A 13,554-nucleotide genomic window follows, 5' to 3' on the forward strand; every position below is an offset into this window, starting at 1 on the left:
GGAGGGATATGCCCATCAGGTGCTCAAAAGCTTTTATAAAATACTTGGTATGTGGATTTATCTTTCACCAGACCGAAATTACTGTGAATAACACAAATATTTACAGTGTTATCAATTTGTTTTGCTGCTGTTAATAATTTTGTAATATTTTCGCGAATTAAAAAAAAAAATCTAATTTCGCGTGTATACATATTTTGTAATATTTAACAGGATAATTTTTAATCTATGTTAGGCCACATATATAATAAAACATATTTGGAGCCAACTATTTGACTTTGGTTCATGTTATCATCGTTATTCGGTTCTGTGGTGCAGATGAACGCACCATGGTGTTCCTCGGCAGCCTATTGGTAGCCTTGCAAGAGAGGCGGGCCTTAGGTGCAGCAAGTGCTTTGCGATTGGATAGGTGGCGCATGATCCAACGATAAGCGGAAGTACTGCAATCCTGTGCTGTGTGCATGTTGTGTCCCCAAAAATCAAAAATAAATTCAAAATCCAGTCATGGAACAAAATAATGGTAGGTCGAATTTACCGTTAAATAAAGTTTTGAAGAGGGTTCGGTCTTACTCGTAGCTTGTTCATTCTTACATCAGCTATCTATGTTCATTTTAAGAGATGGCAGCTGACAGAAACCACTGCGTGTTCTGTAAGAGCTTGAAGAAGTGGTTAGCAGAAGCTAACTGGGAATTAGCTAAAGTTCTATATATTCAACCGTGAGTTGCAAAGACTGCTAAAATCATTCATAGCTGACGGAAAGGTTTTCTCAGTCTCAGAGAAGTTACTGTTTGTAAGAAGAAGCAGTTACGTAGTGACTAATGATGACTGTCACTCACAAGAAACTTTAACCTACTTACTGTCTTGTTGAACTTGTGAACTCTGCTGACGAAAGGAGACCCCGGTCCCTATCTGCGACATTTACGCCTGACTCTTGTTTCAGATAACGTCGACAGTTCAAATGACCCCCTCTCTCTTATGATTTACTGCCATTTACAGATTTAGAAATAACACTTTAATGTCGAACTGACCCTTTTCATTTTCTTCCTTTTCACATGAGACGGGAGCCTGGCCCAGGTCCGGCATGTTGTGTTGGTCCTGTCAGGGAAAGGAGGTGTGGGAAAGAGCACCATCACCACAGAGTTAGCACTGGCTCTCAGGCATGCTGGCAAGAAGGTGAGCTCAAAGAACAGCTATGTGTATATGCTGACACAGTTATCCTATTAAAAACAGACAAAGAGGCTCTTAAATATGCTGTAGCTGGTTATAATGTGCGTACATTGCATATGCATTGTGTATTACATAGTTAATAAGTTGGTCGTCATTAAACAGTTGCATTCAGTCATTTTGTTCTCAGTATTTATCAGTTTTGTTTATTTCTGTACACAGTACCTGACTTAACAACCTAACCTTAACAAAAACTGTGTTCATCAGGTTGGTATCCTGGATGTTGACCTGTGTGGGCCCAGTATCCCGCGCATGCTGAATGTGAGCCAGACAGATGTGCACCAGTGTGACTCAGGCTGGGTGCCAGTCTACACAGACCCAGAGAAGACCCTCGCCCTAATGTCCATCGGCTTCCTTCTGGATGACCCAGATGAAGCTGTGGTGTGGAGGGGGCCCAAGAAAACAGGTGTGCTATTCTCTAGCTCTAAATTCCACTACTGGTCTGTGACACTATTTAGTAGAAGTAATGTGGGTACAGCACTTATAGAAAGGGTCTGTACCAGTATATTTCCAAATGAATAATAAAATAAAACAAGTCACTAGTGTGATATGTTGTATGTCCCCATGCTGCATGCCTGGCACTTGAACTCACCTTCTTTTGCTCAATATCCGTTCCATCTCTGAACGTCCTGTCCTGCAGCCTTGATCGGCCAGTTTGTGTCAGATGTAGCATGGGGAGAGTTGGATGTGCTGCTGGTGGACACACCGCCGGGAACATCTGATGAGCATTTGGCTGTACTGGAGAACCTTAAAAAACACAGAGTGGATGGAGCTGTTTTGGTCACCACACCACAGGTACATGAAATGAATGCATGAAAAAAAGCGACTAAAATCATAGTATGCTTCTTATAAATGAATCATAACAATCATTATCAGTCAAAACAGCTGAGTTTCACCACACATTACCTGGATTTTAGACTGAAAATTGCTCTTGCTGGTCTTCTGTTTGCAACAGGCGGTGTCTACGGGGGATGTAAGGAGAGAGATCACCTTCTGTAAGAAGACAGGTGTACGAATCCTGGGCATCATAGAGAACATGAGTGGCTTTGTTTGTCCACACTGCTCTGTAAGTAAACCCAAACTACTACTGTTTGGGTAATTCAGATTTGTAATACCAGCATCGGCCAGTTAAACTGTAGTTACAGCAATGTTTAGCCAAGTATGACAGGATGTTAAGCTAATCTACAAATCAAATGCCTTAATGTCTGTTTTAAATTAACTCTATTAGATATTTACCCCAAAAAAACCCCACAAATTTTTGTCAAGATTCTGTGTAGCCAGATTGCATCTATTTCAATATACACTCTCTCTTCTCAGGAATGCAGCAATATATTCTCAAAGGGCGGTGGTGAAGAATTGGCCAAGCTGACTGGATCAGTATTCCTAGGTGAGACCAGTGAGATTGAATTGCATGTAATGTTTGCTTGCAGCCACAAGGTGTCACAACACACTGCAAACACACATCGCTCCTCACTCACCATTCATGATTTAGGAGGCATCTTACATCACTGCGATGCTGCTTAAAATGGTCGATCCAGATTTCAGTGCAGCAGGAGGTTTAAAGTCTGTCCATGAAGCCAATGATACAGTCATTCTTTGTCAAATGAATAAATCGTTTAACGGCTTCCCTCAATGGTTATCGGCTTTGTGTGCAGATCAATCTTTTGAGTAATGATGCAGCTAATTCAGTTCACCCTGTGGCAGTGAGAAGCCAGCTGTATCTGACAGTGCTGCGTAGCTTTAGCCAACAAAGGAAACTGCACTGTGTTGCCGTAGTCTTTTGGAGAGGGTTCTACAGTATGTGACAAGTCAGTGCCCCTGAACACCCACTTGATTTGCACTATTGATTATCATTAATTAGGACGTCACTAGAGAGTTTCACTTTTAGGCATAAGGTAACTGTGAATCATTTCTCAGCTGCACCATATAATAGGTATGACACTGTGAATCCACCGTGGTGTTTTCAGTCGCTTCAAATAAGCTCGGGGATCAACATTACGTCTTCTCCATTTCAGGTTCCGTGCCCTTGGATCCTCTGCTCAGCAGCAGTATAGAGGAGGGCAAAGACTTCATACAGTCCTTTCCTGACAGTGCCACCTTCAGTGCTATCAGCGGTATTTCACAGACTCTGCTCAACAGTCTCCAAACAGCCTGAACCGTGACATTAATCTGCTCAAATATCTAGATTATGTTCACATTTTAGTACATGGGATCTGGGGAAATGTCCAATAACTAATGCAAGAGCCATTAGTTGCTGTGAAAATGTAAAGATTTCTATGTTGCATTTTGTCCTGTACAGTTGAACATTATAGAGAATTATTTACTGATTATCTTCTTTTCTACTTGATTTAAAATCTGCATATGTCAGCAGTACACTGCAGGCTCGAGCGCCGTTTACTTTTGCAGTTTTGCAGTTCTTGAGGCAGTAACCACAGAGTGAAGGTTATCAGCAGTCACATCAGAGTGAAACAGGACGAGATGAATACTGAATAATTCAGCTAGTCTTTGTTTTACAGCATTAGGGACATAAGTTTGTAATAAACATACTAAAAATAAAAGTCTTGCTGCTTGTACAGTACTTAAATGTGTCACAGTGAGATATGCAGTACTAAAAAAAAAACAAAATTTTTCTGTGTTTGGAAGCCAGTCAAATCTACGTTGGAATCTTCTTTAATTCGATTGTGAAAACATTCACATCGACACATCAGGATAACTTCAATACCAGTGGTAATACAGGATTGTAGATTGGCGCTTCAGTAAATGCGTCAGCAGCAGTTCCATTTTCAGAAAACACACTCCAGATCAAATTGGACCCGTCTTTGCATGAAACTAGGCCAAACTTGCACACTAATCTCACCGATTTCTGCTGCATGCTACAAACGATACCATCAAGTCTTCTTGTATTTTTTACCTTGGTTATTAATTTTTTTTAGCAGGAACCATACATGAAACTAGCTTTTTTGATCTGGATTAAATCTTCTGAAACTAGCCTGCTCTTCAGCTTCATATCCAACAGCAACAAAACACTGAAACCCATGCAGGATTTTAATGGCTGGAATGTGAAAGAGATGAAGTACAGCCACAGATGGGGGGGGGGGGGGGGGGGGGGGGGGGGGGGTGAATAAGATGGAGAGGAGATGAATTTTGGAAATTACACTTGTGAGACCCAACATGGGGCACACACACCTTTAATGCAAACAGCAGTACTACAGGAAAAACACTGAAGTTTGAGAATGTTTGCGTAATGATTAGAATACGGCTACACACAAAAATCCCACTCCACCAGCAACATACTAAAGGCAATCTTAATTATTAAACCAAGAATTACATCCAGAGGAATTCCAACCACTTATCACAATTAACCCACAGTGCATTAAATCTATCTATATAGATATTTATATGTCTGTATATATATGTATAATATATCCTGGGGAATTAAAGACTTTTGCTGCATTAAACAGTTCAATGAACAATTTCTTATAAATAAAATCAGTGGAAAAAAATCTTAAGTCCATACACATTTCTCTTTACAAATAGATCCTCAAGATTAATGCGGAAATTGTGTCACTCCCAAATCGACGTGGGAGGAGAAAAAGCTGTGTGGCCCTTTGGTCAGCTCTCTAAGACCAGAGGCCAAGCTGCCTCAGCTGGCCTCAAGGCCTGAAATAAGTGGAGGGAAAAAAGGAATCGTCATCATACAGTTGTTGAAACACACACACGCACACACAAGACAGACAAATCACTACATTGCGCATTTACAAGTTGACTATCAAATTGGGACGACTGTACACATTGTTGAGATAAGACCATATTTATGGAGCCATTTTAATTCATTTTTTTTTCCCCGCCTTCGCTTCTTTCATCTCGTGCGGCAGAAATTTTTACAATTTTTTCCCCGTTTTACACTTTTTCTCCAGCAGCAACATAAAGGACAGATCTTGTAGTGGAGATGTTTGGATGTTTATTTTGTGGAGAGAATGAGGGCAACAATGAGCCCGTAGAGACCCAAGACCTCAGCGAAAATCAAGATGAGGATCATGCCCACAAAAAGCCTTGGCTGTTGAGCTGTGCCTCTAACGCCTGCATCGCCGACAATGCCAATTGCGAAGCCTGCTGCCAGCCCACTGAGGCCCACGCTCAGCCCAGCTCCCAGATGAAGGAAACTCCTAAAGACACACAGACAAGTGTTAGTCAGCAGGGGGATGTTGATCTCTCACTGATCGAGTAATCTGGGTTAACAATTTGAGAAATTGAGCATTTTAACTAAATATGTAAATGTCAGAGCACTTTTAAAATCACTGCAACTGTCAGAGCCTGTAATGCCTAAAGTGGGCGACTGGTTTTCCATACAACGGAGCAGTAAGGTAAAAGCTGTTCAGCTGATGAGGTGTGTGAGGTTTGAGTCTGCATCATCAATCGCTATGGCTGCTGCTCGGTTTACCATTTCTACCTCACAACATGTTAAACTGAACTAAACTACAAACCCATGAAGTGTTTCTGGGAGTTGCAATGAACAGGATGTGCACACAACTCACTGCAGATAAGCTCATACTCAATACATGCTAAATTAAATGCCAATAAAATGTAAACATTATGACTGGTGTCATTGTTATTTTTATTCTGTGCCATAAAACATATAATGTCCAAAAACTATCGAAATAACAAGAGCAGACTGGTGTTAAAGTGAGTGTCTCCAGCATGTGCAGTCATGTGATAAGACTGAAAGTGCAGTCGTTGAGATGTTAAACCACACTGGTTGTTCTCACTGAGATAAAGAAATATGTCATTCAGTGCAACAGGACGCTTCTTAAATGTTTAACATTTTATGATTAATTGAGCTGGTGGATAGTAGATCTACATCAAGGCCATGCTAACAGAAATAAAACCGTGACAGGGTCATATCACTACTGCTTTAGAACCAATTCAATGACACAAACCATGTCTGTGGAGACGTGCTGACAAATTAAATCGAACTGCAGACAACACAAATGAGTGAAAACATAACTGGGCAACTGAACTCACTTGTAAAGGGAGACCTTCTCTGAGATGTTGTTGGCAATCAGCACTGCTACTACCAGGCCGTAGATGGCTATGATACCCGCCATGACCACGGGGATGATTGACTTCATGATGAGCTCCGGCCTCATCACAGACATGGCGGCAATTCCGGTACCGCTTTTAGCTGTGCCATAGGCTGCTCCCAAGGCTGGAAAGGAAGAGGGAAAAGACATCTTTAGTATACACACTACAGTGCATTTTACACTAGGTTAACAGATGAACAAAAAAGAAACCAGAGGACACAGCTGAATGACAACGCAGAAGTGAAATAAGAGGTGGAGCAAAAATACAACTGAACAATTTCTGTTCCCCTTAAAAATCCAACATGGCCTCACTTGGGGAAATTTTGATTGTGTTTGAATGGAAATACCAGATCACCTTCTTCTTCTTCTTCTACTGATGAAAATACAACGCAACAAAAAAAAATCTGCTTTGTAACAGTTTGTGTCTCGTCTCCCAAAACTGCCGCAGCCCATGTAATTTCAGAATTGAACCTGCTGCAGGGTGGGAAATCACTCTCCGAATGAAAAAGCCTCATTAGGCTTAAGCACACAGGGAACTGCTGACATCACAGGAGAAGCAGGATACCACATCTCCAGAGCCAGCGTTAGTACAGGACAGGCACTGTGGGGCAGCGGCTACCAGTCCACATTCATGTGGCATCTGTGCTGTGTGTTAGCACCAGGCCACACTAGTCTCTGGCTAGTATCACTGTAATGTGAAGGGGAAGTAAGAGAACAAAAAGCTTCATCAGCATGTTGGCCTGTGACGCTGAGGAGAGAGAGCGCAGTGCCACCTACGTCAAACACAAGAGAAAAAATAAATAAATAAGAATCTGATGGCAGGAGGAGAGCCAACGAGAAAATCAATAATCACCCTGATTTAATGTTAGACACTATATATAGCCAATTCTGGAACAGCAATCATCCATCAAGAACTGGTTATAATTCTGCACAACAAAGAACTGAACGGCTTCCAGGTGAGATGAGAGAGAATCGTTTGCGATATCCAACAAAACCCGTCAGAGCAGTGCAGAGTGTCATGAATCAGAGAAAGGCTGGTTTGACTAGATTTCGCACTGTCAGAGGAGTGTGTACACATGTGCGTGAACGTGAATGTGTTTATTCCCTCATCCACTGCAAAGGCAAGCTAAAGTGAAACCTCTGAGGTGACACTGGCCACAGCATAGCATCTAACGTATTGCTCCGTGCATGCATTAATGTATGGGGTCATCGTGTGCAGCAAATCTAGTTGTTACTATGTCTTCAGTGAAAGGATGTCAAAATGGCTGCTTAACAGCCAGCAAATCTTATGTAATACAATGAAATCTTATAAAGTGCTATCAACACAAATCCATTTCTCATGCTGATCTCATCATACTATACCATTGGTGAATAATGGAGGACCCTGCAATGTAGTTTTCTTGGTTCCTCATAGCCAACATACTTATGATTAAATCGGAAAAGTCTCTTGAGATATCATCTTGGAAGACAGCTCTGTGCATACAGCCCGAGGTACCCTGCCCCGTGTCTTCTCATTTCATGGGACAATGTGTTGAGCAAGCTTGGACATACTTCTAGTTAATTCCAAGTCTAGCTGTGAAGCTTTCTGGCAAATCAATGTAGAGGCAAACAGGAAGATGATGCAGGCCGATCTTCAAATGTGTCAGCGACGCCCCAAACTACTTGTATTGATTTATCGCCAGACTGATGCCATCTGCACAAGGTTTAATCAGTACGGCCCATCTACAGAGATGCGTCTGAGTTTAACTGGGCACTGTTATCGCAAGGCCTGACAAACACTCAAGAAAATTTGTCCTTGTTTTGACCTTGCAAAAGCATCAGACTCTTTGCTGTAGGACTTAAGTCTTTAAATCCAACATAAACTTTAAGGTACATCATACCAGGCACTACATCAAGACTCACACCTGCTTGAGGAAGGACACAGAACCTACCTGAGCAGTTGGATATAAAAACTGACCAAGATGGCAGATCCAAAAACAAACCCTGCAATTTCGCTACACAAAAAATCCTCAGGACAATAATCAGGAAACACCTAAGCCTTCCTCTGAACAGCTGTTTCTTTTAGCCATTCAGCCATCCATTCGTAATAAGTTACCGTCAGTAACGTTATCCTCCGACTCCACTCTATTCTTTGTAAGCTTGGCCTCACTGAGGAGTGACAGGTGAGGGCTGACAGAGAAACCCTGGAATCCCCAAACACAGCCATTCTGTCCTGACGATTAAAGGTCTGATGTTATGGCAGGGCGGCTTCTGCAGTGGTGTGGAGGCACAACCTCTGGGTTTTAATCCTAATCCCTGCAGCTTAGGTAAAGAGCTTTTACCCCTTTTCTTTTTTCCCTCCCTGCAGAATATTTGATGTATGGGATGCCCTTGTGACGCCTTGTGATGTCAGAGCGGGAGGTGCCTCCAGCTATGAGCGGTCTTGCATGCAAAATGCCCACGCAACAGACAGGAGATTGATCCACTCTGAGTAGGGAGAGAATGGGGAAGCACTACTTTTAAGGAACATTATGTCAAAATCAGGAAGCTCACGTGGTAAAACTGCTTTCCAGTCTTACAAAACAGCATGTTGGCTGTATAACAGAAATTATGAGACACCGACCAACCCATTGCATCCAAAGCAGAGGGATGTCTAGACCATATATGCTGCTGTCACCACTTGAACCTCTTTTTAATTGAAGAGTGAGAGAAAAACAATGTGAATCAAAGGTCAAGCAACCAAATGTATAATAATGAATAATGACTAATCAGAAAAAATTTACTTCCTTGGTGACAAGCTGTTTGTAGGCTATTGCATTAAGAATAGACCTGCCTACAATGCCTGCGCTGGAAACTGGAAAAGCACACACTGCAGTGAACGCACGCCTTCTGTTAAAATGTGGTCAGCACCATTATGTGTAGATTTATCAGTCGTGTCAATTATCCAGGATGCAAGTCTCCTTTATAATTTAACTGTTCTGGTTGAGAGAAGAGGAGAGCATGTGGGCTGTTGGGTAAAATAGTATTTAAAGAAATGGGGAATCAGAGCCGCTGCACTACAGCTATCACAGGAGTATCACAGGGTAATAACACCTTGTGAGTGTCACCTGTTCTGAGGCAATCACTAAAGGCAGGCCTCACAACTGTCACCAGACCACTAAAACAATGCAACATCAGCTGACACCAGAAGATCACAGCAACTTACAGACTGTTCCACAAAAAAGGCCAACTACTTTAAATTAAATATATTTGTTTTTTTTTCTTGTGATCAGAATAAGACATTTTAAGCAATCCAGTTGGGTGAGAACTTGTGATGTAAATTTGTCACTATTTCAGTATGCTAGAGACTGGATGTTGGATCAGCGCTCCAAAACATGACAGAATGACGGACGATGACTATCTCTAACTGCAGCCATAGTCCTTCAGCTTCTGTAGACTACAGTGACTGACATTATAGGAGCACAAGCTACAACTTCCTGTCAATGATTCCACAACACAGTGTAAGATCCTTCAAGACGAAGCCTGAATCATCAAGTGTTCCTGTCCATCCCACCATTACCACATCCCTTCTTTGTGCCATCTTGATCCCTTCCCCACTAGCTAATTCCCCAGCTGTCACTCTTTCACCATCACCAACTAGTACTACTGCTAGCCTCAGGGAGACGCCATCGCCTCCATGCTGCCCTTGCCCATCGCTACACATTAAACCTGAGTTATGACAAGAACCTCCACCTCATCTCGCTTCTGGGTAAGGCTGGGTGATATAAAATCATACAGTTGTATCATGAGACATTTTTATATTGTGAACTAGGATGCCCTATTGTGATGACGAAGATAATGCCTCAAACAGCAGTTACTGGGTCAGATTTCTCTCAAAACATTCTCAAATACCTGAAATCTCCAGCTCAAAATTACTTTGGAGATTTCTCATTATCATGCAGCTCAATGTGATTAGTTAAAAAACATGTTAAGTCAGTCATTTTACTCTCTATTCAATAGGCATGTGGATGCTTAAATTTGTGAACAGACAAAAGAAAAGGTGGGGGGTAGAATCCAAGATTACATTATGTTGGAAAAACCTCTCTGCAAATAGATTTCAAGGTCTTGCATGACAGCAAATACCATGGAGATGTGCCTCAATGAAAACCTATGTATCATTCACCACCATATGTGAGCCAGCTAAAAGGCCTCAAGCTACAGCGGGTCAAGCCCTCTGTAACTTGGTCAATTAGTAGCTTGTTGATTTCCTATTGGAGATGCACCCGTCTCACCAGTCAGCCTAGTCACATGTAGGCCTTTATTATGTAGCAGAATACCATTGGCATATGATGTAGTTCTTGCCTTGGCTTAAGGGAAGACAAATAATAAAACAGGAAAAGATCCATAAAACAAGCATGACCAATTATAAACCAAGCCAGTTTCAAAGTCCACTTTCTGCAATTCCCAACACTGATAGCAACAGTGGTGTTAAAGCCTTTATCTTCTGTAAGATCCATCATATTTTCTTAGAACGGGCTAAAAACGTTTTTAATTTATATAAATATTTCTCAAAACCAGTAGCCAGATGGCAATTCTAAGTCAGAAGTCTCATCATGTGATGATCATGTGACCTTGTGTAATTCCTCTGAGCAATAAGGAAGTTAACCAGCTGATCCTGGTTTCCAATGGTCATTTAAATTGCTAAGAGAAGCAGTTTTCAAATTAAAATTACTTGCGATCACTGAGACGCCACACCACCGATTTTAACAGATGGCAAACTCCTATAGAATAGCAAACACTTTAAACAGAAAGCCGTCGATTCAATCCTTTACCGTTACAGATGGATGATTTCTGCATTCAAATCACAATAAATAATTTCATATAAAACTTATCGCCTATTACTTTTAACACCATAGACTCAATAGACTCTACATCCTATCGTGTAGCATCGTGCAGAAAAGGGTGAGAATCAACCTAACTTACCTGCTCTTTAGTGGTGCAAGCTAACAAGCAGCTAACTGGGTATAAATGGGATACACGATGACACCGTAGGACCTTTATAAACTGTTAAACAATACGCACTGCTATACTTGTACAGTCAGATTTTCTGATCAGTTCGCATGAGTTAATGTTTTGTCATTTCCACTCAGATAAAGCATAGAGCCCATATAACCGAGCTAAGCTAACGTCTAAGCTAACTTGTGTAGTCGTCATCAGCTAGCTAACTAGTCTCGACTAGTCTTTGCTGTATGTCAGTGAGGTCAGAAAGTCTGGCAGTGATCACTGTATTCACTAATAATAGCCAAACATCGGCATATTACGAATAAACCAGAGTCAGCTGCTAGCTCTAAATAAACGAGAGCTCAGGATTAGCATTGCGACGTTAACCTTAGCAGGGCTAGCGGATGGCTCTCAGTTTCAAGGGACGCACCATGGTTGACAATTCAAAGCACCCTGTAGGGGATAATATAATTGCAAAAGAGGTTAGCAGCAAATGTACAAAGCAACATTTTGTCTAACTATCTAACAAACAGCTTCAACGTGAAAGATGATCGTTTGATAATTACCGCTGAACACCATAGCAGCAGAGGCACCCATCACTGCGAAGAACGGAGAGTATTCGGGGCTTTCGGCCGACATTCTTCCTCACACAGTATAAAAATAAACTAAATATACAAAATTAATTATTGATGACTGGTCAAAAATCGCACTTCGCGAAACCTATCGAAGGCCACAGTCCTGAAATACAAAAACCGAGTATACCAAGAACCGTCTGACCACCTAACTAGCACTGTAAACGGGATAGTCACGACTCTTCTGATAAATACCCGGCGCAGCAGCACAAAATGGCGAAGCGGAAAATGTCACCTGACTGGCCGTACGGATAAAACCTATCATCGACTGGGTGTGTGCGTGGGGGGGGGTGCACTCCAACAAAGTTCGTTAATGATATACGGTTCCGCCCTCATATTTATAAAAAAAGAAAAAGAAAATTAATGTGGATGTAAAGTAAAAAATCGGCTTACTCTGCACAAAGAAAGTGTTTTTTTATTTTTGTTTATTTTATGTTTTGTTTTTTTGAAGGTCACCCCTGTCAGGCATCACTGTGGTGTGCTCCGCTGCAGGCTTTCCCCTTTGATATCTACGCATTCACCCTTCAGAAGCAGGAGGATGAAATGATGGAGATAAGCAAGAGGGTGTGGAGACAGTGCTAGTGTAAAGAAAAGCTGTGTTTGTGTTATCCTCGCTATCAGGGAAAGAAAACCAAAATCAAGACACCATTTCTTTCAAATGTCTAAATACATTATTTTAAAAATCAAACTAAATATGATGTGAATGTCACGCTCCAAGAGAACCCCACAGCTGATTGATGTGATGTCCCCAAATACTGAAATTCCTAATGTTGCATATTATGCTCGAACTCATTTCTGCTTTTTGCACCAATACTCTACCATGCAGCAGAGGGTGGTTTACAGTTAGCTGTGATATGCAGCAGTGTGGAGCGTGAGAGTGAGAGAATTTGAGGCTGAGTGTGTATGGTTGAGTGTGTATGTGGTGGGGGGAGGGAGCCGAGAATCCCCCATTCCACTGTACAGCTCCCAGCAAATGCAGGGTCAGAGATCCAGGAAGAGGAGGGGTCCAGAGAGCTAGGACACCATGGGAGATGAGAAGTGTGTGCTCGTGGGTGAGTCAGAGAGAGCCTGTGCAGTCCCCACACCTCCTCCTCCTCCTCTTCCTCCTTCGTCCGTCCCTCCATCCTGCTCTCTCTGCATTGCCTAGTCTAGTCAGCACCAGAGAAGGACCCCCTCCCCCTCCCGTATCACTGTAAAGCCTCTTCACTCATGATGCTGTTTCTACACCAGCATCACAGGCCTTCCTTCTTTCAAACACTTTACTCGGCCAACATCTTACTCCTGCTGCCAAATGCAAGGCTGCATTATGCAACAAGAATAGATCATTTTGAGGCAGGGAGGATATGTGTTTGTGCATGTGTGTGTGTGTGTGTGTGTGTGTGTGTGCAGCCATGCATTGGTAACAAAAAGGTCACAAATGAATGAGATGATTTTCACTTCATTTCTCTTTCTCTTCCGACTGAACACATATTGATCCAGGACTCCATTAGGTGGCTATGTAGTCTTTCTGATGTCATTGGATTATGATGTTCCTGTTAGGGAAACATACTCAGCAGACATTTGCAACCAGCTCATTTGACAACATGCTGTAATATGATAGCCTATGTAACCACACATTGTTGCTTCGTGTTTGTTGTGGGTAGATGGACACAGCGATTAGA

The 13,554-nt window shown here is 42.0% G+C and overlaps 2 protein-coding genes across 2 annotated transcripts; one reads left to right on the plus strand and one right to left on the minus strand.

The window, feature by feature from the left end:
• The first annotated feature begins 411 nt into the window (after nucleotides 1-411).
• nubp2 (nucleotide binding protein 2 (MinD homolog, E. coli)) lies at nucleotides 412-3,779 on the plus strand. The gene is made up of 7 exons (XM_041066788.1): nucleotides 412-517; nucleotides 1,055-1,170; nucleotides 1,429-1,627; nucleotides 1,862-2,016; nucleotides 2,177-2,287; nucleotides 2,539-2,608; nucleotides 3,237-3,779. The coding sequence occupies exons 1-7, from the start codon at nucleotides 502-504 to the stop codon at nucleotides 3,374-3,376; spliced, it is 807 nt and encodes a 268-aa protein (XP_040922722.1). The 5' UTR covers nucleotides 412-501; the 3' UTR covers nucleotides 3,377-3,779.
• A 474-nt stretch (nucleotides 3,780-4,253) lies between these two features.
• On the minus strand, nucleotides 4,254-12,116 carry atp6v0cb (ATPase H+ transporting V0 subunit cb). Its single transcript, XM_041066789.1, has 3 exons — nucleotides 11,828-12,116; nucleotides 6,244-6,427; nucleotides 4,254-5,387 (listed from the first exon to the last, which is right to left on the minus strand). The coding sequence occupies exons 1-3, from the start codon at nucleotides 11,898-11,900 to the stop codon at nucleotides 5,183-5,185; spliced, it is 462 nt and encodes a 153-aa protein (XP_040922723.1). The 5' UTR covers nucleotides 11,901-12,116; the 3' UTR covers nucleotides 4,254-5,182.
• Nucleotides 12,117-13,554: the final 1,438 nt, after the last annotated feature.

The sequence above is a fragment of the Toxotes jaculatrix genome, chromosome 21 (assembly GCF_017976425.1).
Source record: "Toxotes jaculatrix isolate fToxJac2 chromosome 21, fToxJac2.pri, whole genome shotgun sequence".
Classification (NCBI taxonomy): domain Eukaryota; kingdom Metazoa; phylum Chordata; class Actinopteri; family Toxotidae; genus Toxotes; species Toxotes jaculatrix.